This window comes from Vanellus vanellus, assembly GCF_965231255.1.
Source record: "Vanellus vanellus genome assembly, chromosome: 15".
Lineage (NCBI taxonomy): Eukaryota > Metazoa > Chordata > Aves > Charadriiformes > Charadriidae > Vanellus > Vanellus vanellus.
Genome location: NC_138920.1, coordinates 4,143,142 through 4,170,651, shown reverse-complemented (window position 1 = coordinate 4,170,651; position 27,510 = coordinate 4,143,142). Strand labels below are relative to the sequence as shown.

Genomic DNA, 27,510 nt, shown 5'->3' with positions numbered 1-27,510 from the left:
CTTAACTGTGAAGCTGCTAGCAATGACTCCACAATATATGAAATATAATAATTATGATAATTAATAAAGATAATACAGTAAAACCTTGCTAATTCATACTAATGACTCAGAGGCTGCTTACTAATTACTGAATTTTGTGGATAAACAAGCTAGAATAATGCATCATAAAACACACTTTGTTCCATTATTTTGACAACTCTCGTTTAGTTTTAATTATTTATCCTTCATAATATACTTGGGAGGGTTTTACAAAAGGAATGTAGCTCTAATAATTTGACATGTGGGTTCAGCATTTGCTGAAACGGGGCGGGAGGAAGAGCTGCTCTTTCTGGATGGGTGCGAATCGGGGAGAGCGTCGAGCCGTTGAACGCAGATCTTCGAAGCTGTAACGCAAAGTATTATACGTCTCTATAACGCCTTTGCCCGGGAGCCCTCGGAGCCGCTCGCCACGTGGAGAACTCCCGCAAGCCCACCTGCTTCGCTGCTGAACACAGAAGGATCGATGCTGATTCTCCAGCAAAAATCCTACCGTTTGAAAAATAATAATAAATGTGAAGTAATTTTTGTGCCCAAATCAATTTTTACCCTCAGATCAATTTTGTTTTTTCCCCCCATCACGAGGGCTAAAAGCTTGTTTTTAATTTAAATGAGAGCTACAATTTTTACATAATCACTTGATTCCCGGAGCTGGCATTCCCTCGAAACCCCAGCCTGCCTTCCCCCTCCCCAATTTGGCAGGAGCCGGCCCCACTCTTGCAATCAAAGAGCCTTGTGGAAGAACTCGGCATTTATCTCGCTCAGTTTTCCAGCTAAAGGGAGTATACTGTGGGGCGCGTGTTGCGAATGTGCCTTCATCATCATGACGTTTTTATTTTTTTAAAAAAAAAAGGCCATTTCCATCGGAGATTTGCCAGAAAACTGACTCTACCAGCCCTGTCCTAGCTGTCTGCGAGCATATGGATCGGTTGCGGTAACTGCCCGTATCTGGGACTGGAATAACATACTGCAAAAATGCTCCATATATAATATTCTCTCCCTCTGGGCTGTTTCCGACGGGCCCTGTTGTGAGAGGTGCAGGAGGCAGCGGGAGAGTGCAGAGCCCGCGGTGGGGTGGCAGAAAGGGGGTGATCCCGCACGCCCCTCCACTCAGCCTGTCCACCTCGGACCATCCTCCCTCCCCACCCGCTAAATTTGGGGGTTCCACAGCGGTCTGCCCTGCCAGAGTGGGATGGCAGGGAGAGAGGGATGCCGGCTGGCCCGGCGATGGGTGCTGCCTTTCCAACCGTGGGGTCTATGAAGACGGAGAGGTGTAGGAAGAGGGGCGGTGGGAGGCTGGAGGTCTCCACGCTTTTGGGAGCAGGTAGGCCACCACCAGTGGCTGAGGGTGGCTTTTTGCCCCCCCTAGGGTGGGAGAGCGCGTGGGGAGACGTGGGCATTTGGGTGCTGCGAGGTGGTATTTAGCATGATGGAGAGCATCCCTCCTCCCGGGGGCTGAGGTCCGGTGGCGGGAGAAGGGCAAAAACCGGGCACGGTGTTTCGGTGAGGTTTGGGGGCAGAGGAGAGGTCCGAGGGTCCCCACCCGCGGAGCGGGAGCGGGATTCGCACCCTCTCCGCTCTCTCTCTTCGCTGCTGGCCGTGGGGCGGGGGGAACACGAACCCCATCCCGCTCTCCTCCCTTACCGGCGGCGGAGGAGGTGTTGGTGGAGGGGGCAGAAACTCCATCCCCACCGCCCCGAGGTGCGGCGGGGGGGGCTGCCCTGCCCCACCGCGAACAATAGCGGCCCGGGCGCGGGGCGGTGCGGTGCGGAGCGGGGCGGGCCGGGGGCCGCCGCCCGCCCCCCCCTCCGCCCCCGTTCCCCCCCCCCCCCCCTCCCCTCCCGCCGCCGCCGCCGCCGCCCGCCCTCTCCCCGCCCCCCGCGCCAGAGGCACCGCCGCCGCCGCAGCCGGGTCCATGCCCGCTGGAGCCCCCGCCTGCCGCCGCCCGCAGCCCCGGCATGGACGTTAGGTTTTACCCCTCCGCCCCCACCGCCGTGGGCTCCCTGCCCGGCGCCGACCCCACTTGCCTGGGGCCGCTGGATTATTATCACTGCAACAAGGTACGGGGGGAGGGGGGGGGGTCGAGGCGGGGGGGGGGGGGGGGTACGGCTTCCCTCGGTGCGTCCCGCAACTTCTCCGCGGTGGAGGGGGGAACGACCCGGGGAAGGCGGGGGGGGGGGGGGGGGGGGGGAGGAAGGAAGGAAGGAAGGAGGGAAAGAAAGTGTTGGCGGTGCCCCCGGCTTCTTTACTGCGGGAGGGAATTTTGAAAGTGGGTCTGGAAGCGGCGCCGGGGAAGAGCCGTCGGGTCTCTGTCGTCGTCCCCCCCCCCCCTCACCCCCGTCACCCCCCGCCGCCCCGGGCAGCCCCGGCCCCGGCAGGGCGGGAGGAGCCCCAGCCCCGGGCGCTGCTCGGTGGGGAGAAACGCTCTTGGAAGGAGGAGGGGGGGGAACGCGGCTCTTCGGGGGCTGTTTGTTTTCCGCGCTGGTTTTGAGCGGTGGGTTTGTTTAATGTTTTTCCCGACGGGAGCGTTTGGCCCGAAGCGGTGTACGGGGGGTGGGGGGTGTTTGTTGTCGTGGTTGTTGTCGGGCACTTTTGTTGTTGTTGTTTGCCGTGTTGTTTTGCACCTTTTTGATAAGGGCTGGAGGGTCGCTGGCATCTCCCGGGCCGGGGCACCGGCTCCGTCCATCGCCCCCCGGCCCCCACCTGCCCGCGCTCCCCGGCGGTGATGCTCCGGTGGAGCGCGGTACCCAACCCCGGGGTCGGGGGGGGGGACGGGGGGACGGGACGGACAGAGGAGGGGGAGATGTGCCCCCAGACCCACAGCACGGCGGGGAAAGCTCCCTAACCTACATTTCGCCCCCCTGATTGCAGCTGCGAGGCAAAGCAGCCTCTTCTCCTAAAGGGAAAAGGATCCGCAGGGGGACATTTGAGAGGTGCTGTAGGAAATTTCCTTCATCCCAGAGAAGCCGAAGCGAAGGGGATGGATGCTGTACTTCAGCCATAAATAGTTCTCTGCGAGTATGGTGTAGGCAAACAGCGCTGATGTTTCAGCGACAAAGCCGTAGGAGAAGCGAAGCCGTTCGGAGGGAGGGAGGCTCACCCGTGAGAAGCTGCGAGACGTAACCCGGACCACGTCCTTCTGGGCCAAATTCGGGTAATTGTCTTGAAAAAAAGTTAATAAAGGGAGAAAACGTTCTCCTGTGTTGGGGCTGCGGCTCAGCATGCCCTCGGCTCATCTCGCTGTTGTGGTACTTCGGGATCAAACTCTTTAGAAACAGGCAGAGGGAAACCTGTGTGGCTTCCCAGATGCAACAAATTAATCTTGATATATCAATATATGTATTTAACTGTTCTCTGTCGTTTGGGTTATTTATCTCTTTTTATTAAGTTGTAGCAAACCTAATAGGTCTCATTTATTTTGAGGTGCCTGATTGTGCTGAAAGGAAACAACCGAAATTGATTTCTGCTCTATCCACGTACTGCTAGTTTCAAACTGTTTTATCACCATTGCCGTTGCTCTTAAAATGCTAAATATGCTCTTAAAATACTAACGAGGGACGGGTCACCTGGGAGCAGGTCATCCGTGCCACGGAAACGTCAGCTGATAAAAGTGTGCAAAAGCTGAAAGTCTGGGATCACGCGAGCGTGTGCCCCTGGGAACTGCGGCAACCCCCAAACCCTGCTGGCTTTAGGAACTGGATTTTTACCGAGAAGTTGTTAGATGTCACCATGATTGAGTTTGTCTTCCAGCTTTCCGTGCGGGCGCTGGGGCTTGTGGCTGTGCACGCAGCGCTGTGGCCTTTGCCCGAGGGGCTGTGGGGTCCTGACGTCCCCCCAGCAGCGCCCGCCCGAGCCTTGGGGTGCGCGGGGCCCCGCGTCGTCAGTTCATCCCTGGCCTGAATCCCTGAGATTAGTCCCGGATTAGGCGGTGGCAATTTATCCGCGGGTCCTTGCTGGCGTGCGGCGCTGCGGACGCTAGTGGAGATCGCTTCTCCTGGGTCTCCGCGGGCACAGCCGGGGAGGAGGAGTGGGTGCGTTTCGGTGCTGGTGCTGGTCAGGGTGGATGGGACACTGGAGAGGAGCACCCCAGGTACTGACCACTGCCACCAGATGCTGCTGTTGTCACTGCTACGGAGGATCTTAAGGCAGCGCGGGAGAAGAAAGGAAGTGACTTACCCTTTGCTGATATACAGGGCTCTTTTTTTATTATTTCTTTCTTTCTTCTTTTCTTTTCCGAGTTATCAAATGGCATTTGCTTACGCGCAGCGGGGCATGTTTGTCCGTGGGATGAGGCTGCTGGAATGAAGCCGGAGATGAAATGGGCCAAGTTTGGTTTTGCCGGCCGGACCCAGGTGTGATGGTCGTAACTTCAGCATCCAGCTGCGGCCCCGTGCCGCGGTATTGCTGCTGCCTTCGCAGCCTCTGCTTCGGAGAATTTCCCCCGTCGGTGCGGGCTGGTGTAGGGCTGAGGATTGCCGTTGGCACGCTGTTTGTTATCTTTTGCCCACTACGGAGAGCGCTGTCTGAGCCCCCCCACCGCTTCCTCGGAGCCGCATGGGAAACTCCAAAAACTCACCCTTGTCCCAACCCCATCGCTCCTGTCCGGCGCCGGTGGCTCAGCCCAGAGCCGGGCTACCGCAGTGTCAGCCTCCAAACATTTCCACTTTAAAAAGCTACGGAGGAGGGTAGGGTGGAGTGGAAAAATCAGAAATTCTCCCATTATTGCGTGCAGGTATCCCGGATGAAATCCATCCCTAGGAAGGACCAGGCAAGGAGCACTTACAGGCTCTTTGCTGTCCTCCTGCTTTGCCGAGTTTATGGAGGGGCTTTAAAGCCCTTCGATTCGAAGGGATTGTTTTGTTCAGGTTCAGCTTTTTTTTTTTTTTTTTTTTTTTTCTTTCCCCCCCGCCAAAGGGCTGCTTTGTTTATTTATTTCTTTATTTCGGGGGGAGGCAGAGAAGCCGGGAAGGAGTGTGCAGTGTCACTGTGTGTAAATAACTGGCTGAGAGCACGGCAGAGCTCTGCCCGCACGCCCGTCGCCAGCGAGCTTGCCGGGGAGATGGGCTTTAGCCCGGAGCATCCTGAAATGTTAATGGAATTGTTTTGTGCACTTACTGAACGCGATACTGTTACCGTGAGGTCTCCCATCTCGCCTGCGCGCTGCAGCGAGCCGCGATTTCGCTTTGCATCTACAGAGGTGCCTATCGCGTATCAGCATTTCTGTTTTTAAAAGGACAAGGGACGTTTGGGGGGGGCATGATGAAATTGGGAGCGTACGTTTAGTCGAGGCCTCCCCAGAAAGGGGATATTTGCGCCCTTTCTTTAATCGTTTCTGGAGCATCCCTGTTTGCCCTTGAAGGGCTGGCCACCGTGGGGGGGAAGTGGGGGGTGAAGTGAGGGGCTGGACACCCACGGGTGGAGGAGGGGGTCCCTTGCGCCCCGGCAGGCAGGGTGAGAGGGAGCCTTCTCCTCTGCCGACTGCATTTGGTGAGGCGTTTTTATGCGTTGGGCACGCAGGTGGCATCGAAGCAGGGAGAAAAAAGGGCTCCCCGCGTAAACCAGTCTCCATCACGGGCGATCCCGCGCGGGGCAGCGTGACGTGGCGGGTGGGAAGAGGAGCCAACCCCAAACTTCCCGGTGTCTGCGGAGCTGCCACTCGCAGCCTGGAGGACCCATGCTCCTTAGCAGGATTTTTAGGGTTGCATTGGGCTCGGCTCAAGGTTCAGGGATCATAAGGAGCGACACCTTCCCGGAGCCACCCGCCGGCCTCCTTAGGGCACACCCCAACAAGCGTTTCCCACGTCGGGGTATCAGCCCCTCTCCTCCTTCCCGTGGGCCAGACCCAGGACCTGCTCCATCGTTGGGACCGCACAGAAGAAACACCTCTTGTGCATTAGGTTGTGTCCGCACAGCGGCCGCGAGGGACTGGGGGGGGTCGGCTGGAAGCGGTACCATCCCTGCAAGGAGTCCTTGTCCGAACTGTGACACCCATCACTGCCATCGGCCACCTGAGCCCCACTGAAGGAAGCATCTACCTCTGTTTTGGGATTCCTCTTTTAAATTCGGGTCTAAAGCTCCTTTTTCTGTCCCCTCTGGCCTTTTTCCTGGGACATCAGTACCTTCTGCAGCCCCCTCTCCTGCTCCCTTGCTGGGGATGTGGAGCTTCCACAGCATCTCGCTGCTGCCGGGGGTTGGGATGGTGTTATGGGGTGAGGTGGCACATCGCTGCACCGCCGAAGGGGATTGTTGGTCTGGGGTGGGGTATTTTCACATCCCTCCAGTTGCTTTGTGAAAATTTGGGGATTTTTTCCCCGCTTCAATTATAGGGACACTCTGCATCTGTATTTCACAATAAGTAAACCACGGGGAAAAAAAAACATTCAGTTTAGTAACACGGGGGCTCCTTCTGCGCTTAGCAGAGCTGTAGGGACTGGGTCTGGTGTGGCAGCTCATCTACCGGCGTGGAAGGGTTTTCCCAGGTCTTATACTGTGTGGGTCTACAAAGTACGGGAGGCAGTTTTTCCTTCTTAGCCCGGGCAAAATCGCTTTTGCAGGGGAGGTATGCAGCCGGCATCCTGCCTGAGCACGGACCCGCCTGCTCTTTCGCGGGGTGTATGCAGTGATGCTGCGATGCACGAGGAGCGATTCTTCTCCCTGCTCCCTAGGGGAAACTTTGGGGCGTGCATTAACATCTCTTTATTCTTCCAGCAGAAAGGAATGGAAATATAATTTTTTTTTTTTCTTAGTTGCTTCTGGTGTTTTGATGGTCAGACTTGGTTCGTGCGGTGCCTAATTTCTACTTAGGGCAATGATTTGATTGGGGGGGGGGGGGGGGGGGCGGGGAGGAGGAGGAGGAGGAGGAGGAAGAGGACCGAGCCTGGGAATACCTAATCCTTGCAGAGCAAGCACGCTGCTGTGATGCTGGGAGTGCCCGCGGTCCTTTGGCAGTTAATGGGAGATAAATGCTGGAGAGCCCCGTTAACCCTGTAGGATTTCTGTAGGATAGAACAGCACCGTCACAACTTGTCCCACATCTTTCTGATAGGGCTCTGTGGTTTTGCATCTCCAAGCGCACCCTGTGTCTTGCCTTTTAGGCTGATAAATTGACAGAACCTATTTGGCCAATACACCATCATAAATTATGGATAATTAAAATCTACTAGTCATGAGATGAGTATTAGTCTGCAACCGATGCTCTCTTCTTCTTTTAAGAACCCTTCAGAAATGGGATCTGAGCTGCTGGTATGAGCCCGGGTCGATGTAGCAAATGCGTTTCTGCGGAACATTCTGTTTTGTTTTGACTTTTATCATAAATTGTACATTGCCGTGATAAACACGGTCCCTTTTCCATAGTTCCAGAACTGCTTTGCCATTCTGGAAGATAAAATAGATTCTTTTCCTTTCTGCTTTCGAAGCCAACCCTGTTTTGAAGCGGCATAAATCTTTCTTTGGAGATGGAGGATTTTGGATGGGGAACAAAGTCAGGCAAATTTTTAATTTGGGCCCCGCTTTATTCTCATTTGGCAGGCAGCTCCTGTTGATTTGCGACTGTGGGGGGTTTTTTTAGGCCCTGAATATGGGCAAAGGGCTTCCTCTGAAAAGTGTTTGAGCTACTTGATGGGCAACCCTGTGTTCTGCGGAGTGATCTTTGCCGGGTTTGCAGAGCAGAAAGCGTTTGAAGCTCCGTTTTGCCTCGGGCTTTGAGTCGGGGATCGGGAGTGAAATAATGAGTGTCCATCCATTCATAGAAATTGTTGTTCTCTCTGTATGCGCAGAGGGAAGGCTTTAATCTGGTTGTTTTGGGAACAATGGAGATGTTTTGAAGACCAGCCTGACTTGTATATAACCACGTGTTCATTCGGGCCACTGCTGCATAACCTTGTCGGGGTTATCCACGAAAGCAGAGGAGGCACCGAGACACCAAAATTCCGGATTGAAATTTTGCAAGTTTCTACCGTTTATTTATGATGCTTCAAATTGCTTATAAACATTATCCCCTCAATCAGTGGGCCAAAGCTTATTGTGTGTTACACCGCCGTAACCACGGGGCAAATCCCCGAACAGCTCTGGACTTATTCTATACGCCTGAGCTTGCAACAGGCACCGGGATCAGTTTGTGCATCCGTAACGGAGAAAATACTCTGTTGATAAATTGTAGTTTGCTCGGAACAGACCGGAGCATCCTATAACTCGAGTAGCACGTGGCCACGGGGCGGTGGGGAGAGCACCTCTAACCCCTGCGGAGCTCTCCCGGTGCCCTGCTTTGGCTGGCGCCTTTCCTGGTGGTGGTTGTCACTGTATTTCTGCAGCAATTGAAGAAAAAAAAAAAAAAAAAAAAAAATCTGTTTTCATTCAGCCTTCCCGTTGCATCTCTCCGCTGCTGGGTGCGAGGAGCGGAGGTGAGGACCGCTCCGCCGCTGGCTGTGGACTGGGCGGATTATCCCCTTTAGGTGCACAATTTTTCCCTATTACTTTGGTGCTCATCTGTTTGGGTTATTTTATTTTTTTTTTTCTTTACAAAATGAGCTCTAAATGCTGTTGCCGTAAGTTGGGTTATATCTTTCAGTATAAATGAAGCATATAATTGTGTTTTCCTAACAGCTCTACATTAAAAATAAGTTATTGTGCTGGTAATGTGTTTTCCTTGACAATTTTCCATCCAGCGGGTGCGAAGCTGCTGTCTGAAGCCGTTGCGTACCGTGTGCTCTGCCTCTACTCTATATTTTATTCTGCATGTCTGAAGTCGGGGTAAAGTGTTTGCGTGATTCCAGCTTTCATACCGTTAACTCCTAATTGGAGGTTTGAGCTCTAATGTTCCACCTTCGTGATTTTTACGCGCACGTTTTCATATAATTAAAGCTTATACTCGGGGATGCGCAGTTCAGCTGCGGTGGGGGCTGGGGGGGGAGAAATCTCGCAACAAAACTTACTGGAACAAGCACTAATCAAACCACTCTAAAAAAAAAAAAAAGTGATTGAAAACAGTGGTAAATTGCCTGGTTTTGCACTTATATGACTAAATTTAAATATTTTAATCATCTGTGCCACCCCCCCTCCCCCCCCCCATTGTTTTCCTCTGGTGGTTTTGTTCTGATGGATGCCATTTCTGCTTTGAAAAATGGCATTGGCTGCTGCGTCGCCTGCAGGCGAAATCTTTGCATTATGCCACAGAATCTCTTTCCGCCGCCGTAATCTTTCGCGTAGATTGGTTGACCTCCGCAGATATAATTAAATCTCTTCCTGACGACCGCGCGATTTCAGTTCAGCTCTGTGGCGAACGTAACTGTTAGGTAAGTGTTAAAATAGGGCCCCGGACCAGTACTTGTTATGATGGAGAGATTATTTGAGCATCGGTTTATGCTGGTTGCCGCGCGTGGCTTCTGAGGAACCTTATCTGCAGAAATCGGGTGGCTCTTGGTCTGAGGCAGTTTCTTGACCTGGAGTTATGGCCCGGACGCAGGAGGCTGCGTTGCACGAGTGTTTAAAATGTAGATATTTTCATTTTATTCTTTTTTTCTCTGTTGGTTTAAGGACCCAACCTCCTGCTTTCGTGGTGCTTCCTTCCCCCCCCCCCCCCCCCCCCCTCCATTCTGTGTTTCTAAGGATCTCATAACTTAGCCGGAGCTACAAGAGGGGGGTGACAGTATGGGGACCTATTCCCAAGCGGGGTCGGTGGTAAAACTCTGCCCCGAGCCTTTCCTCCCCGCTCCCGACATGCACCTTCGCTTCCACGAAACCCATCCCTTCCACGGGAATCTTTTTCCTGCTCCAAACCGAGATGAAGGAGTGAGCTGGCACGGGCCACCATCCTCTCCATCACCCAGGTTGTATTTTTCCCGCTGTGGACTGGGCTGCCCGTGCCCTGTGGATCCTGTGCCACTTTGGTGGCGGCAAGGAGCGTGGGGGTTTTTTGTGGTTTTGTTTTTTTTTGTTTTTTTTTTTTTAATCGGATTAGCTGGATCACGTTAGCAGGTTTTTCTTCCCACAAAACCTGCCGATGACTCAGAGTTTCCATTCCCAGCTGGGCTGGTCGGGGAGGCTCCATCCCCTCGCTCCCCGGCTCTCTGCCTGCGCTCCCCCTCTCCTCTCGGCTTTCGAGAACACCATCATCTTCATCTCCTTCTGCTTGTGGGGCGGAGGCTGCCATCAGGGTTGGGAGATGAGGGCTGTGGTGGTGCTCTGCCATTTATCCTCTGGGGGAATCGGCGTAGGTCTCTGTCCCCAGGAGCAGTGGGTCATTTTGGGGTACCCCAGGCATTTGGGGGTTATTTTTATGAACCATCCCGAGCGCTGAGCATCCATCACAGGAGATGCGGCTACCTGGAGAGCTGCAAGGAGAGGCCAGGGCAACCCGAAAGGCTTCTCTCTTCCGAAGATGTGGCTCTCCACCTGTGAAAGAGTTTCACCTTCCCAGCCTGATGCACCCCGAGCATCTCCTCCCTCTCCCTGGGAAGGTGGTAGAGCCGTACGGCTCATTAGGAGTTGTTAAGCCATTTGAAAACCCTCAAACGCGACAGTTTTAATGTGAAGGGCAGGAGATGGGATGGGTGGTGGTAACGGAGAACTTGCCCTCAGGTGGGGCTGCCCCCACAGCAGCTCGCTGGCCACCTGAGGAGCTGGTGGCCCTCAGTCCTGCTCCTACCAGAGTCCGGGCTGAGCTCCTTTCTCCCCCAAAAGCCAATCGCTGGGTCAGTGATGAGCTGTTTCATTCCACCTCCATCATCTTTCTTTTACGCCATGGGGGAGATGCTGCCAGGGCCCATCGGGATGCTGCCGACAAGGGGGGGAACACCCTGGGCTACCAAAGGGTGGCTTCTCCGAGCCCAGCACTGCTGTGCCCACAGGGGCTTTGGGTCTCCCTGGCTGACGCTGCTTGCTAGCTCTGAATTAAGACTTTTAGTTTCATCAATTACAGTTACCGAATCCTAAAATAAAGGTTGTGGGGTTTTTTGTTTCGGTTTTGTTGCCCTTTTTTTTTTTTTTTTCTCTGTCAAAAAGTAACAGTTTAGATCCATTCGATGTTTCTCATTTTTCGCGGGCGCTGCTTTGAGCAGTGGGTTTTTATCCGGTGAGGCAGCTCCGCGCGGCGTGCCAGCTGTGGCAGAATGATGTCTTTTTAGGGAATTCAATTTCTCGTCCCTAGTGGCGGAAGAGGGGCGGTGTGCCCCGGCGTCCTCAGCGAAAGGGAAAGAAACTTTGACAGCGTGGAAATGAAAATTTATGAAAACTTTAGAGGAAGTTTTGTATGGAAACACTTCACTGAATGATCGTGGTTCGTCCCAGCTTGTGCAATGGGTGGAAAAAAAGAGTTTGGATGTCATCTGAAAAAGCAAAAGCAGAAATAATGGGGGGGGGGGCGGGGAACACACGTGAATCACAGAAGCTGGGGCTTGTTGTAGCACTGGGAAATCCGTGTTCCCCCAGTGGGATCCTGCTCTGTTTGTCCATGTTAAACCCAGGGAGGCAACTTTTCCCCTGATGCGTTATCTTGTCTCTAAATAGCATTCAAAGCAGCAGAAGAATGTGCTGTTAAAAATATCAAACTTTTGGGGATGGCTGGCAGACTTTCCCTGCTGATAAGCATTGTTGATTGAAGATCAAACAGCCCTTGAAAGCAGAAGGAAAAAAACCTTCCAAGAAGCGCGGTGGGTCTGAGCCCGCAGCCAGACGCTGCGGTCACCCCGGCGTGGCTCTGCCTGCGTTTAGGAACCCACGCTGGAGCCACGGTCTGCTCTCCTCTACCCCAGACGGATGCTGGTGACACGGTGGTTTTAAACCTGATAAAGCTGTTACAGCTGAGAACAACGCTTATTAGATGCCGAGAAAACCGGAGTCGTGTTTTCATTGTTAGGTGGTAGCTTTATATTTTTTATTTTTTTTTTTTTCCCCTCCTTAAAATAAAGACTCTGCCCGGGAGGAAAGGCTGCGGGTCATAAAGTCAACTGAAGACTAGGGGTGTGCGTTTTTTTTAATTAATTGACAACCTGCATCTCTGTGTCAAGGTGGCAAATTAATTGCGGGTGGCCGTCTGTTTGCAAAGCAGATAGCTCTGTCGTGGCTGCGCCAAACGGTACGTGTGGAGTATTTCTCTTTGATTTAAATCAGACCAGAGCGTAGGGGTTTTTTGTAAACTATATTAAATCGTTTCTTCCAGTTAAGAGTTGGGCTTCGAAAAGGGGAAAAATATTACCGAAATGGTCTTTTTAGCTTCATAAACTTGCAGCCCTTTAAGTAGGATGTTTGGCACGTGGTGGCCTTCTTCTGGGGGAGGACAAACCCTGGTGGGAATAACAACGTGGAACTTCAGTCCTCTGTGGAAGTGGGGTACCAAATTGGTGTGAGAGTGCGAAAGGAACAAATGCATGTTTAAAATCGTAAAATAGCTCAGGCTGGAAGGGGCCTCTGGAAGTGCAGGTAAAATAATTCCAATAGTACCTTCTGGGATTGAGATGGCAGGAGAGAAAAATATTAATATACCGCCTGCACCAACTACGTGCCGTGGGTTTTTTTTTTTTTTGCTCCGATACTGTGAGAGTCTCAGCGGTGACGGCTGCAATCAAATGCTAAATAGGAAGTTTGTAATAAAAAGGGCTTTAGTTAGAATTAATAAAATGTGAAATGCCTTTTTCCTTGGAAAACAGGCGGTATTGACTGAGATTTAGAAACACGTCCTGTAGGAGCGGGGCTCCAGATTGCAGGCTCCGGCGCTGGCGCCGGCGTCCTTTCCCTGCCTGGGTTACTGTTAGAGCGCAGTGTTTCATTTATTTTGTTGCTTGGTTTGTGTTTTTTTTTTTGCCTGGAAAAGTCATGGTGTGCAAGTTTGAGAGGAAATTAGTGAAGAGATGGAAAGAAGGGCAGCCTCGTCCAAAATTATCCTCCGCTTCTCCCGGTCTTGCACCTCCCCGTGCCTTGCGTGGCAGTGGGATGTCACCATGTGCCAGGCTGTGCTGGAGCCGCAGAGTCCCTCTGCAATAGTCCTGCTATGTCCAGCTGGGATGAAAACCTGTTTTCCTTTTGGTGTTGGTAGCATCTAAGGGGTAACTTCCTGAAGGTGAGGCACTGCCCGCTAAACCGGTGTGATAGAGAAGGACGTGTCCCGTTTTGAGCGTAACTCTGTTGGGTCCTCTGTAAGGTCTCAGGGCAGAGATGGAGTACTGAATTTCAGGGAATACAGGCAGGATTGAAATGTAAAGATGTGACAGTCATTAGCAAAATAGGATGCTCATATAATGGTCAAATCCAAGGTTATAATGGTCCAAATCAGGAACAACTTTCCAAGTTTGATTCATTTTCAGTCCTGCTGTCCAGAGCTGTCCTTCACCAGCTGCACGTCAAGCCATAATCCAGTTCCCATTTGCAGGAAAGCGCTGCTCTAACTTAATTGTCTGAGAAATGTGGATTTCCACATCCTCTTGTCTTGTGGAATTGTCTTACAGTGTTCTGCAGCTCAACTGGTGCTTCTGATTCCCCCCCCCCCCCCCCCGAGTTGGAAATCTCGGGTAGCTCAGAGGTGGGAAGAGCGTGCTGCCGCATCTGGGGCTTCAGCCTGTGTCACTGTCACCGTGCCATGAGCATGGGGATGGTGCCAGCTTGGAAGGGATCCTCTGCTTGGCCAAACAAGGTCTCGGGGGCAGGCTGCCTCCTTGTTTAGCGCAATTCTAGCAGGAAGGCTGCAGGACCTGGAGGTTTCTGAAGAGCTGCTGTGGCTCTTCCCATCACGAGGTCACCAGGCCGAAGTGCCGAGGGACCGGGTGTCCTCAGATGCTGTAAAATAGGGCTGGTGGTTGCCATCCTGCTCTCTGAGCATGACTGTGTGTGTCACGGCTGCTCCTGGTGGCAGTGTGGCACGTACAGCAGGATGGGGCCACCTGAAACTGGTGGCCTCATCCCTTTGGCCAGAGCTGGAGCCGCCAGAGAGACAGAGGGGGGGGATCCAGCTTTCTTTGGGGTTTCTGCTGTATTTGGGGAGAAAGAAAACCTCCAATACTGCTAACCCAGCAACACCCATGCTGAATCGACTTAAAAATTGCAACGTGTAGTTTGTGGGATGGGCCGTTTCCGAGCGCGACGTCTCTCGCTGCCGGTGCTTTGCCCGATGCGGCGGCAGAGCCAGGCTGCGTGGGGCTGGGTCTGTGCCTTGGGTCCTTCCTTGCCCCGGGCATTGCCAAGCTCCGTAATTAGCGTCCCGGGGCCGGAGGCGGCTGGGCAGGAGCTGCTCAGACCTCGCAGCTTGGAGCCCTGTGCGGAACGGCGTTCCCTTCGCTGGGTGTAAGTGGCGCGGGGTTGCCGCGCGCGCCTTAATAAAGCAGAAGGCTTAGTGCGACGGGGATGGGAAGGAGCTGAAAAAGGAAAGCTTCATTTCCCTTCTCATCTCAGCCGCGATTCTGGTTTCGTTTCCCCTCTTCCTCCCCGTTGTCCAAGTGTTGCTTCTGTTGCGTTTGTTATTTATTTTCTTTTTAGCCCGGGGGGCTGCTGCGAGAGGTGTCTCTTTGCTCCGCCGGCTGTTCCTGATGCTTCGTTTTCCTTGCTACTACCAATTGTTTCTGCCAAAATCGTTTGGTGGTGTTATGTAAACCTAGAATCACACGCCTAACGCTCTGATCCGGGTGCTCCGAAACGTGCTGGGTGGGATTCGCCCCCGCGCGGACTCCCCTGCCGTCGGGCACGTTGTGCCGGGGGAAGGTGCCCTTGGCTCAGCACCCACCGGGGGTGGGATGCCACCGGTCGCCACATCCGCAGCCATCTGAGCCCGTATCGCCCTCGTTGCTGCTAGTTTTAGTGGGAGGCACGAAAACACCCTGGAAGTCGCTCGAGGCTGGGATTTAAGCTGTTTGTAGAGCGTGGGGTACCTGCGCAGCAAAGCTTGGTGATTTGGCACCAGGAGGTGGGATTCTTGGTGTGGGACCTTGGTGTGCTGATTGACGAGAAGCTCAACATGAGCCAGCAATGTGCGATCACAGCCCAGTAAGGCCAACCGTATCCTGGGCTGCATCAGAAGTGTGGCCAGCGGGGCGAGGGGGGGGATTCTGCCCCTCTGCTCCACTCTCGTGAGACCCCACCGGGAGTACTGCAGCCAGCTCTGGAGTCCCCAACATAAGAAGGACATGGAAGTGTTGGAGCAGGTCCAGAGGATGATCCAAGGGCTGGAGCCTCTCTCCTATGAGGAGAGGTTGAGAGAGTTGGGGCTGTTCAGCCTGGAGAAGAGAAGGCTCCAGGGAGATATTTATTGTGGCCTTCCAGTCCCTAAAGGGGGCCTACAGGAGAGCTGGGGAGGGACTTTTTACTGGGGCATGTAGTGATAGGACGAGGGGGAATGGCTTTAAACTGCAAGAGGGGAGATTTAGATTAAACATTAGGAAGAAGTTTTTCCCTTTGAGGGCGGTGAGCCACTGGCACAGGTTGCCCAGAGAGGTTGTTGAGGCCCCATCCCTGGAGGTGTTCAAGGCCAGGCTGGATGTGGCCTTGGGCAACCTGGTCTAGTGGGAGGTGGGCACTCGATGATCTTCAAGGTCCTTTCCAACCTAAACCATTCTATAATTCTATGATTCTGCTGTTGGGTTTGTGGCAGCTTTGGTGCTAAGTGTGGGGCTCCCGAAATGGGGCTTGCTGCATCTCCATCCCATTCCTCCCCACGCGCCAGGGCAAAGCCCTGTGCGGTCCCCGTGCTCGCCGCCGATGGGATTCGAGCTCTCCTGGAGCGTCTTCGCGGAGATACTGTGTTCCTGTGGAGGCTGCTGGATGGGCACCTCTTCTCCTGGGCCAAACAGCACGGGCACTCCTCTGAAGTGTGCGCGCTATCTCAGTGGCAACCGTTTGTTTACCTGGAAAGTGATATTAGCAAAGATCTTAATGAATTTCCAAGTGCTGCTTAATGTGATTTGGCAGCCAGAATTATTTAAAAAAAAAAAAAAAAAAGAGAGAAAGAGATCCACCATTGCTGTGTGCCCAAGCTCTTCCTTGTATACTCCACTGTTTTTGAGAGATTAAAAAGAGATTAAATCCTGCTGAGCTGGCAGGTGATGCTGATGAATGTTTGGGGGGATTAGGGTAAATCTGTTCCTCCTTCTGATTTTTCTCAAGATTTGAATTCATTGATAAAATTTGCCCAGGTTACCTCTGAAACCTCCTCTGAGCCGGTGAATCTGCAGAGGCGTAAATGAAGGCAGAACTTGTTTCTGGAGCAGAAAGACTGATGAATTAACCTTCATAAGCTTGATGTGGCACTGCCACAGAATTAAAGGGTGGCTCCTTGGCTGGGGGAGACTGGCCTGATGCTTGTGCTGCACTGCAGAACGGCTGTGAGATGCTCTGCAGCAACCGACCTTCATGTTCATGCGTCGTTTGAGTTTCAGCTAAAAAATGCCATTTCAAAGTAGGGATGAAGTGGAATGAGTGTAGCTATGTATTGGGGTTCAGGGGCTAGATCCAGCCAGAGCTGTGTTGGTGTCCTGGCCACTGTTTTTCTTCTGTGGTGGCACTGCAGTGGGACTGGAGGTTAAAGAGGATGTTCTTGGCAGCCTCCAGCAACTGTTGGAACTTCTGGTATATCTGCACGCATCCTACGGCACAAGCACAGGGATGGTGGGGCTCCAGAATGTGCTCCTATAAGGTGGCCTGGCATCAAAAAGGTTGTCTTCAGAGGAGCATTGGGACCTGCAGTGTGGCCATTTGGGCCGAGGACCAGTGCTGTGACTCACACCAGCAATACATAGTGCCCTGTGCTGCACATCCTGCTGGGGCTGCAGGAGAGAGTGGCTCTGCAGCAGTTCCAAGCGTATCTTCGGCACAAGGTTCAGCAATGGCACGGAGCACCTGTCCTGGTGGTAGGAGAAAGGATAATAGTCTTCACTACTACTTCTCTGTGTTGCACATAGTCAAATTAAATTTTTGAGGACCAAAAAGACGTGCTGGGAGCACAGGGGGTGCAGCAGTGGAGTCTCTGCCCCAGAAGGGCTTTATAAACCAGGGCAGTGCACCGCAGGGTGTTTGCTGCTGGAGATCTGCACTGCCCATGGCATCCACGGGAGATGACGAGGCACACAGAGGAAAAAGCTTTGTGCAAAGCGACTTTGGCATTTTTGGCTTTTGGAGAAGAAGACCTCCCACCTGCAGCCCTGTTTGGAGCCCTGGTCCTGCCACTTCTCGTGCAAGAGGGCTGCGGAGTGGTTTGGCCATCGCAGGATTTCATACCACCTGCAAACCTGCGCCCACCTCGACTCAGAGTTCCCCTGCAAAGAAATAACCACCGGAGCAATACCAGTGGCAGCTTTGGGATGCTTCAGAGAAGATGTGCCTGTATTACCCCATACACCAGTAGAGGTTGGGGGCTGACCTGCTGGAGAGCAGCTCTGTGGAAAGGGACCTGGGAGTCCTGGTGGACAACAGGATGCCCATGAGGCAGCAATGTGCCCTGGTGGCCAAGGTGGCCAATGGCATCCTGGGGGGCATCAAGAAGAGTGTGGCCAGCAGGTGGAGGGAGGTCATCCTCCCCCTCTGCTCTGCCCTGGGGAGGCCACATCTGGAGCACCGTGTCCAGTTCTGGGCTCCCTGGGTCAAGAAGGACAGGGACCTGCTGGAGAGGGTCCAGCAAAGGGCTACAAAGAAGATGAGGGGATTGGAACATCTTTCTTATGAGGAAAGGCTGAGGGAGTTGGGGCTTTTTAGTCTGGAGAGGAGAAGACTGATGAGGGGATCTTATCAATGCTTTTAAATCCTTCAAGGGCGGGTGCCAGGGGGATGGGAACAGTCTGTTTCCAGTGGTGCCCAGTGACAGGACAAGAGGGAACGGGCACAAACTTGAGGATAGGAGGTTCCATCTCAACCTGAGGAGGGACTTCTCTCCTGTGGTGGTGGCAGAGCACTGGCACAGCTGCCCTGAGAGGGGGGGAGTCTCCCACTCTGGAGCCATTCCAAACCCACCTGGACGTGTCCTGTGCCACTGCTGGAGGTGCCCCTGCTCTGGCGGGGGGTGGGACTGGGGGAGCTCCAGAGTGCCCTTCCCACCCCCACCAATCTGGGATTCTGTAAGCAGCAGGCATCTTCATGCTGTTTAGCGAAGGTGACATGTAATACAGACTTTGCACGTAGACCTTTTTGAGCAAAGAGATCAAAGGTGCTCATGCAGAACCTGCCTTGGAAGCCCGGGGAACCTCGGCAGACCCAACATAAAATTCACAGTAATCGCTCGATAAATTTGTGGTAACTCTGGAGGTGCCAAGAGACAGCTGGTGTGTGTCGGATGTGCCTGCTTGCTTCAAAGCCTGTTAGGCTGCAGCTGCTTCGGGAACCTCGGGAAAGTTGACGGCTGCGGCGGAGCTCTTTGCTCTTTGTGATTTGATGAGTCGTGTATGTCACAACGGCGAGCGCGGTTCATGCTGGCACGGTCCAGGTGCACTTATCCTGAGCATCATCTGAAGTTCCAGGCTCTGTAAAATAGGACTGAAGTCAGATGGGCTGAACAAGTAGTATCGGGGCCCAGAGGAGGGTGCAAGGATCAGGCTTGGTCCCTGTGGAGCAAATCCGTTTGCTCCCTCTGAGTTACTTTGGATTTATACAGCTACAGCAGCAAACACAGACCCCTCCCGACCATTATAGTGCTGGTGGGATGGGGAGGAAAAAATGAAGCCCAATGGTAAGTCACAGAGAGATAGGAATACTGCCAAGTACCTAATCCTTGGGAATAATTTAGAAATGATTTTTTTGTTTTTTTCCTGGTCGGTCATTGAAATATGCACTTTTATAGAAAGCAGGGGGAGAAGAGCTTGACATTAAATATGTTGTTAAACAGAGCTTTCTTAACTGTCATTAAGCAACAGGATTTTGAGGGAAGTGTTTTCCAGTTTCTTCATCCTGTTGCTGCACAGGCTGGTGTTTGCCAATGAGCGCGTCTCCTTCAAGAAGAGCAAAAAATAAAGTTAAATTCACCATATGGTGGAGGAGAATATTTGGTATCTTTTTTTTTTTTTTTTTTTTTTTTGGTGATGATGGTAGTTTGTTTAAAATAACGTTACCTTTGTGTTTGCTTAGTTTAACTCTAAACAGGAAAATAATGGCTGTTGTAACGTCTCTATTAGAGGAATATTGTTTTAAAGCACTTTGGGGTTGCATTAGTTGAGCGCAAAATGAATTCCTCCTCTGGAGCAAATAAACCCCGGTGGGGCTGAATGCTGGGAGCTGACAGCTTGATGTGGGGATGTGCGTCGCAGACAGGTCTCCGGGGGCCGGTTCTTGATATAATTCTTCATGCTCCTTCTCTTCCCTCCCCCTTTTCCCTCCCCTCCGTGAAGCGGCATGTCGCCCCAGCAAATTGGTTAAAGCACTTACATCTGAAGCTGGGAGGCGCTGGGTGGTGGTGGTGGTGGGGGTGGACGGGGGTGGACGGGGGTGCTGACCAGAGGTGGAGGGAGCCAAGAAAGTTTTAAAGGTTTTAAAACCGTACGTCAGCACGTGGGAAAAGAGAAAGAAGACATGCAGGGTAGACACTGAATACCGAAAGTAGCATTCATGTCCTTAAATCCCAAAGTATCTGTGATTTTTTTTTTTTAATACATACAGAAAGCAGGCGAGGAGAAATTACAGCAGGCAATTACTGTAGACCATCAGAAAACGTATCAGAAGCATCACCCCAAAATGCTATACGCTCACACATGTTTTGAACAAACTGCACATATTTGATAGTAAGAGACTACAGCAATAAACATCCCCGCGTGCATACGCAAGGGGCTTGAAATACTAAGGCAAAAACTTCCTGCAGAAAAAAGTACAGCTGAAATATACGCCAAGCTGGACCAAAGTTCTCCTTTCGGAGGGAAGAACTGGCTGTGAACAGAACAACATTTTTAGACAACTACCGGTGGCTTCAGCTCCGCGCTGGGATAGCGGAGTTCACAGCCCACGTGCGACTTTGGTAGAAACATCTTTTATTTTCTCAGCTGAGCACTGACTTACACTTGCAGTTGGGGGGGGGGGCGCGGTTTCTTGGTTTTCTGGTGTATTTTTTTGTTGTTTTTTTTTTTTCCCCTGACTATCCCTACGTCCGCCAGCACGTGCGGGGCCGCAGCGGGAGCGTGCGGGCTGCCGAGGCCGCACGGTGGGTCGGCGAGGGCAGAAGAAGCTGGTGGGGGCGCGAGGGGACCACGTGTGGCCTGCGCGGCCTCTGCAGCCATGTCCGAGCCCCGTCCAGGAGCCGCCTCACCGCAGCCGCCACCGAGCGGGTGAACGTGAGGCCTCTGAAAACTTGGCGCAGGATGGTTTGCCAGCAGCATCCGATGATGTAATATAGCAAATATTAGGAGAGCGACATCTGGTAGCGCTGCTGCCTGCGTGCCCGTTGCAAGCAATTTTTCGGGCCTGCGTAAACGTTCAGTTTGGTCACATAACCGTGTGGCGAGAGGCTCGTGCAGTCAAGGCCACCTGCTTGCCTCTTTTCCTTTCACATAAAATAAGGAGGATGGGGGTTTGGGTTTTTTTTTTTGTTTGTTTGTTTGCTTTTGTTTCCAATGCAATGAGGGACACTTCAAAAAGCAGCTGAGCGCATTCGAAAGAGAAGTCAAGATCTGCTGGTGCAAAGGTGGCGTCAACGTTTTTATTTTAAACTTAATGTCGCCGTTAGTTTATCATCTCCGAATTGTAAAGCCTGTGTGGGGATGACTTGGATATCCTGCCGGAGGGATTAGCTCCCGACTCTGGATGGAGGGGTTCTCCCTGCCGTGCGCTGCCGGTGCAGGTCCGGGCTCTGGAGCTCCTGTTGTGCAGCCTCCCCCAGGACGTGGCTTTCCAGGCCTGGATGTGGCAATGTCCCTTCTCCGTCCTAAAGTGAAAGGGAGATCATAGCTGGTGTGAAGCCGTGAAACCACGGGTGGCAAAGGCGCTGTGGCAGCTCCATCCAGCCCTTGGGTGCGCGGCAGGGACGTGCCCGTGGGGTGCAAACCTCCCCGACCGCTTTGCGGGCAAGCGCGTAGTGGTGGCAGCGGAGAGTGCCGGGTCTGCGTGAGGAGAGGGGAGGGACGAGCTCTGCGCGCTTCCTTTGCGGCTCCTGAGGGCACAAGGCTTTGCTGAAACTTAGGAGATGGCAAAAATCAAGGTTGGCTATTGTTGCGGCTATGTGTGGTCCAGCTGAGTTTCACGGCCCCAGCTGAAATGGGTTCTACTGAGCAAACACCTGGTAAAGGAAAGTTCTAAGAAAAAAAAATAGCAAAGATGGACAAAGAGTGTGTATATAAGGGAGAGAGAAATGATACAGCTACCAGAGAATTTCTTTCCAGGATAATTTTTAGAAGAATCTCAGTGCTGCGTGTTTTGCATTACCGGCATGTCTGGTACGTGGTACCTGAGACTGTGGTCCTGCGCTCTGTGGGCTGAGAGAGGCTGGTGTCTGGCACGAGACTGGTCCTTCCTGGTCTGCTGCTGGGGAAATCATTGTTCTTGCGAGTCAGACTCTTGGTGAGATTGACCCTGGACTGCGGCTTCTTCCTTCACTTTGATGGGGAGTTTGCGCTCTGGGAAACCGTGAGACGATCGTAAGAAAGTACAGGTGTGATGGCAGTGAGAAAGTGTGGCTTAAGCTCATCTTTAGCTCCAGAAGACCTCTGGAGATGTAGATGCCATCAGCATCCTACAGCTATGTCACGCAGAGTGTGATGCAGCCACCAGGGGTTTGCATCGGGCTGTGGGGTTTCAGCAGCACTGACTTCAGAAGAGGCTCTAAACCAAGACTGGTCAGACATCCCCGGTGAGTCGGAAAAATGGGACTTCAGACATCAAAGAATCTATTCCACCTCTGAATTCCCTGGGCACTGTGGTTGATTAATGGGTGATGTATTCTCCTGAAGCAGGCGGCACGTGGTTTATGGTTTTACCAACATCATCAAAGCCAAAAAATTCAGGAATCCTATTCCTTCCTCCCAGTGACCACACACTTGGCAAAATTTTCGCATTCTTCCTTCCTCTTTCTCTCTGTGTGAAATGTCCCACCTCCTCGTATGAAACGCCGCAGCGAGCACGTGGCTGCCTGCGGTACGGGAGCACCGGCGCCGCTCTGAGCCGCGCCAGAGTGGAGCTGTAGCTCCGCAGGCTTGCAAGGTGCTCCCTGGTTAGCGTGCCATCTTGTTTCGCTTCCTTTTGGAAAACTGGGGGCGGGAAACAGTGGTAAGAGAATCTCGTTCACTTCCATGCTCATCCCCTTGCTACACTGACGAGAGGGGTTGATTGGAAAGGTGACTGTTGAACTGGTAACCACTGTCTGCGTGGATTTTGTCAAGTTCCTAATGCGCAAACTTCAGAGCTGGAGCGAGATCTATGCTGTTGGCGAATATTCTGAACTGCTCATCTGTCCTGTGTACGTAAGAGTTGTGGTTTATGGGGGGATGATAGTGCGAATAGAGGCAACTTCCCCAACCTGGTGAATGGCTGAGCGCCTACTGAGTGGTGGCATCAGAAGGGGGTCCCCTGGTCTACATCAGGGGCCAGCACGTTGGGGTTGGGTTGGGGTCTCTGCATCTGCCTGGGGATGGGGGAGCTGTGAAGGAGAGGAAGGGGTTAAAATGAATGCAGGCGTAAGCCGGTAGGTGATAAGGAACACAGAGTTTTGTTGCATTGTGCTGTTTCCACTCAAGGGATTGCAAAGACCAACTCTGGACCGCTGCAGAGACCCCACTCCTCTGCCCTGTCCGCACCTGATGGGGAGTTCCCCCCCTGGCGCAGAGGGGGTGCCCGGTCTCCATCCCCCGGGGCTGTGCCTGGGGCATCCCTCGGTGGCACCAAGCTTTCTCTGAAGCTCAGGGACTTCACTTCACATTGCCATTTTCATTGACCTTGGGCATCAATGGCACGTGTGAATGGGAAAAGACGACAGTTCCAGTTTGCCCATATTTGTTAGATTTTATATGAGAAGACTTTGTATTAAAAAAAAAAATATAAAAATCTTAAAACATGAAGCCCGAGAGATGGGTGAATTTAAGTGCTATTAAGAGATTATTGCTAATGCCCAGCTGTATGTATTGACTCAGCCAAGAGGCAGCCGCAGTTCGGCAGCTTTGTCTCATTTCTCTTGCAAGTGCATCTCATCCTCAGGCTGCAGAGCCCTGTCTCTTGGTCACGAGGAGTCTCTGCATTCTCCCATCTCCTCCACGCTTTTCCCTTTGCGTGTCCCATCTTTGTTCCCTGAGCCCCGCCAGCCGCGTCTGCGGGGACAGGTGGGACGGTTGCCCCGAGGTGTTTGGACTTTGGTCAAGAAGGAACGGGCTGTTGGACGCGGCCGGGGTCCCGCAGCCCCAAAGCTCCTCGTGTATTGTGTCCGGTTCTGGGCTCCCCGGGTCAAGAAGGACAGGGAACTGCTGGAGAGGGTCCAGCAAAGGGCTACAAAGATGATGAGGGGACTGGAGCATCTTTCTTATGAGGAAAGGCTGAGGGACGTGGGGCTTTTCAGTCTGGAGAAGACTGAGGGGGGATCTTATCAACGCTTATCAATCCTTCAAGGGCGGGTGCAGGGGGATGGGAACAGTCTGTTTCCAGTGGTACCCAGTGACAGGACAAGAGGGAACGGTCACAAACTTGAGCATAGGCAGTTCCATCTCAGCCTGAGGAGGGACTTCTCTCCTGTGCGGGCGGCAGAGCACTGGCACAGCTGCCCAGAGAGGGGGGGAGTCTCCCACTCTGGAGCCATTCCAAACCCGCCTGGAGGTGTCCTGTGCCACTGCTGGAGGTGCCCCTGCTCTGGCTTGGGTGGGACTGGGGGAGCTCCAGAGGGCCCTTCCCACCTCCACCAGTCTGGGATTTTATGTTGGGGACACACCAGCTCCTGGCACTACTGCTGGGGGTGGCGGGAGGCTGCGGCACGAGGCCAGGGTGAGGGGCTTCGCCTGGAGAGTGTTTGTTCACAGGCTTTAGCATGATCCCTTGGCAGCTCCTACCATGGAGCCTTGATGACGGTGAGCGCTTCTCTCCACCAAATCACTTTTGGTGGTGCATTAAATCATTACATTATTTTTTTTTCCCCTCTGGTATTCAGTGTTCTGAGCTAAATTAGAATAGAAACCTTTTCAAACTGTTCCTTTAATAAAGTATTTAGTTAATAGATGATGCATAGCTCACAAAGCTTGCAAGAATCTGACATGGGGTATCATAATATTATGATATTTAACAGCAAAACCTGCTGCATTATCAACTTACCTCTATAGCATGGAGGAGGCAACAGCTGAGGCATAAAAACTAATGCTTCAGTATGACAGAGCTAAAATTGAACTTGGCAATTACCGCGCGCATGATTCGCAGTATTGTGAAGTGAAGCTACTATATAAATCAGCTCCAGTAATCATAGGGTTTAAAATTAGTCAGTTACTATTAACTCTGCCAGTGTTAGCATATGTTGAAGAATTATAAAAGTGAAAGGTATGGAATATCTGAAGTACAGGTTTAAAGTAAACCACTTGAACAAGCTCCCAGTGGGAGGATTTTAAGTTCTCGCCGAAGTAAGGTTTTGGGTACTCTGACAAAGGTTTGTGGAACACATTTAATTGCACATTGCAGTCTAATCTTTTGAATGCTTAACATCCTTTAGAAAGCACCTTTTCATGTTCCCAAGACTTTCACAGTTCACAGAGGGTAGAGTGATGATTGAATTTAATTTTTTTTTTCTCCCTTACAGATTTTTTTTTTTTTCCAGAGCAGCGCTATTCAAATAGTTTGCAGAGCTCTTCAATGCCAGGCACAGAAAAAAGGAAACAGCAGGATAATGTTTTAAAATCATTACGGGGAAGTGAAAGGCTGCTCTGAGCGCAGCACAGAAATTAGCAACTGCTATGATTGCTAAATTTTTATTCAATGCAAAATTCATGGAATTTGCTGCTATGAAAAAGAGGGGAGTCAAGTTATTTAATAGGATTCTAAATTATGTAGGACGCACAAATATTTTATATGGGGCACAGAGCTCCGGGTGTTTCTGTAGGAGAGCAGGCGCTGGCGGCAGCTCTGCTGGGGTCAGATGGCTGCTTTATCCTCCCATCCTTGCTCCTCTGGTTCATGTTAACGTTTTCAACTCAGTTTTTGAAATAACGCTGTTTTGGTCTTGGTGACGCGTGACTGTGATGAATGTATGTGGTTTTATAACCTCCAAAAGCTTTTGAAGAAGGGTGAGGACACGCGGCTGACTTGCTCACCCCTTGCTCTGGACATGTCCCGTCGGGGGGATGTGTCACCCTGTGGTACTTCGTGCCTGCAGCTTTTGTTAGAGTCATAGAATCATGGAATGGTTTGGGTTGGAAGGGACCTTGAAGATCATCGAGTTCCCACCCCCCTGCCCTGGGCAGGGACACCTCCCCCCAGCCCAGGTTGCTCCCAGCCCCGTCCAACCTGGCCTTGAACACCTCCAGGGATGGGGCAGCCACAGCTTCTTGGGGCAACCTGCGCCAGGGACTCACCACCCTCACAGCGAAAAATTTCTTCCTAATATCTCATCTAAATCTCCCCTCTTCCAGTTTGAAGCCATTCCCCCTCTTCCTATCACTACATGGCCTTGCTAAAAGTCCCTCTCCAGCTTTCCAAAAAGTCCCTCTCCAGCTTTCAAGGGGCTTTGCTGTCCACGAGTGATTCTGAATGAGTTGCATCCAGTGTTGGGCTGATGGAGGAGGAGACAGCAGAGTCTTCTCGCATCCCTCAGCCTGGCCTGGGCTGCTTCCAGCAGCTCCTAAAGGATGCTTCTGGCACTTAATCTCATTTCCAATGCCTCCATCCCTGGTTTCTCCCTCCCCGCATCCCCTCCGGGGATGGTGGGCTGTACTCTGGAGTTTCTTTCCATATCTCACCTTCAGATCCTAACATAAATCATGATGGTTTGTGTGGGGTTTCTTTTTCCCCGCTCGCCTCCTGTCCTGACCATATCGTTTCGTTCGGTTACAGCCACGTCTGGTTCCAGAACTGGCAACTGGTGTCTTGTTTCTAACTCCAGCGAAGTGGAAATGTTGCAGCAAGTCTGTGCTTTGGTCTTTCTTTACTTTTAGTCCCCCATGTGTCCTAATTATTTAGTGCAACTCGTTCAGCCAGTGTTTTTGAAGATGCTCATGCTCTGGCAGGGGGAAGGGTTGGATGAGACTGTCTTCTTTTTTTTTTTTTCCTTTTTTTTTTTCCTTTTTTTTTTCTTTTTCTCTCTTGCTTTTTTAAATAGAGAGATAGGAGCGGCGTACAGCAGGAGCATGCTATGTGCCTGGTTAGCGTACGAGCGGCACGCAGAAAAATGCTGCGTTAATCAAAGTGGAGCCGGCCGGGGTGGAGGGATGGAGAAGCGAAGACTGGAGGGCTGTTTGGGTGCAGCGCCCGCGCCCGATGGCGGGGTTAGTCGCTGTACTCTGCGATAAAGACTGAAGACTGTGAAGGTCACCGTGCGCAGATGAGCCTATTTGCCATCACGTTGAGGGCTGCGTATTTTGGAAATGGGCTCTGTTATTTTTCTCACCAGCAGCAAGGCGTTACTTTATCAGTCAGAGATAAACCTTGCTGCGTTCCGTTAAAGGATTTTGAAATACATAATTTTCAATTGGCCAATACAGGGTAAATTGCCCCCATTCTCTCTGCCAATAACTTTTAAGATTTGCGGAGAATTTATCAGTACATTTAACACTTCCATTGAAACTATATTTCTGAGGTTATGGAAATGAGCTACAAATGAAAGTCACAACTCAGAAAGCAGGAAACATGCCTGCAAGCGAGGAAAAAGCTGTCACTGGCATTGTGAAGAAAGAGAGGTATAAATAGGGCATTGGGTTAGAAAGCAGGAAATCTGTGTGCTGTGGGTTTTACTTGGAATTTCTTCTGGTGACCCTAGATAAGACTGTTAACCCTTGTCTCTGCAGACGGTTGTACGTGCTCATTTATGGGCTCTGTTTCTGGCTTTTGGGATTGTCTGCGTGAGCTAACTGTTTGAAAGCGTAGCTGCTCCATCAATCATGGGCGTGTGGTTTTCATGCTTAGGAAGGAGCGCTTCACCGAAGGGACTGGATTTCTCAATATTTCCTGCAGAGTGTAGTTCAGTCTTGTCCCCACGCTGCGTGGCCTGGGGAGAGACGATGCGGTGGCGAAGGGTCTGTCCTCACAAGCGGCGAGGGGAGGGTGGGCATCACAGATACGGCGGCAGTTCCCACCGCAGATGGACTTAATGTGGTCGATGGCCACGATTTCATGTTTGGTTTTATTTTTCTAGAGAAGGTAAAATAAATAGCATAAATCAGGAGGGACTTTTCCGTATCTCCATGGTGGACCCAAGAAGACCCTTCCACATGAGCCAGTGTCGGGCTTTGCTCGCAGCCCGTGGAGAATCTCAAGTGAAATGGCTCCGGTCGTGACACAAGGCTGTGTACTGAGAGGCATAACCTGCCAGAAAAGGGCAGGTTTCTCCCCAAAACATGCTATGGTCTTTCAGCCTCTTATCGGCACTCTTGAGTGTGTGGTGTATCGGCAGAACGTGATCTGGTATTTGTCACACCA

At 52.1% G+C, this 27,510-nt stretch overlaps 1 protein-coding gene across 1 annotated transcript in view; it reads left to right on the top strand.

Annotated features, from left to right (window-relative positions):
- Positions 1-1,994: 1,994 nt before the first annotated feature.
- Positions 1,995-27,510, top strand: part of TOX2 (TOX high mobility group box family member 2) — a gene marked incomplete at its 5' end in the record, with an annotated part of 163,944 nt that continues 138,428 nt past the window's right edge. The window contains one exon of the mRNA XM_082491048.1: positions 1,995-2,096. Within this exon, the coding sequence (XP_082347174.1) occupies positions 1,995-2,096 (102 nt within the window). The remainder of the gene's footprint in view (positions 2,097-27,510) is intronic.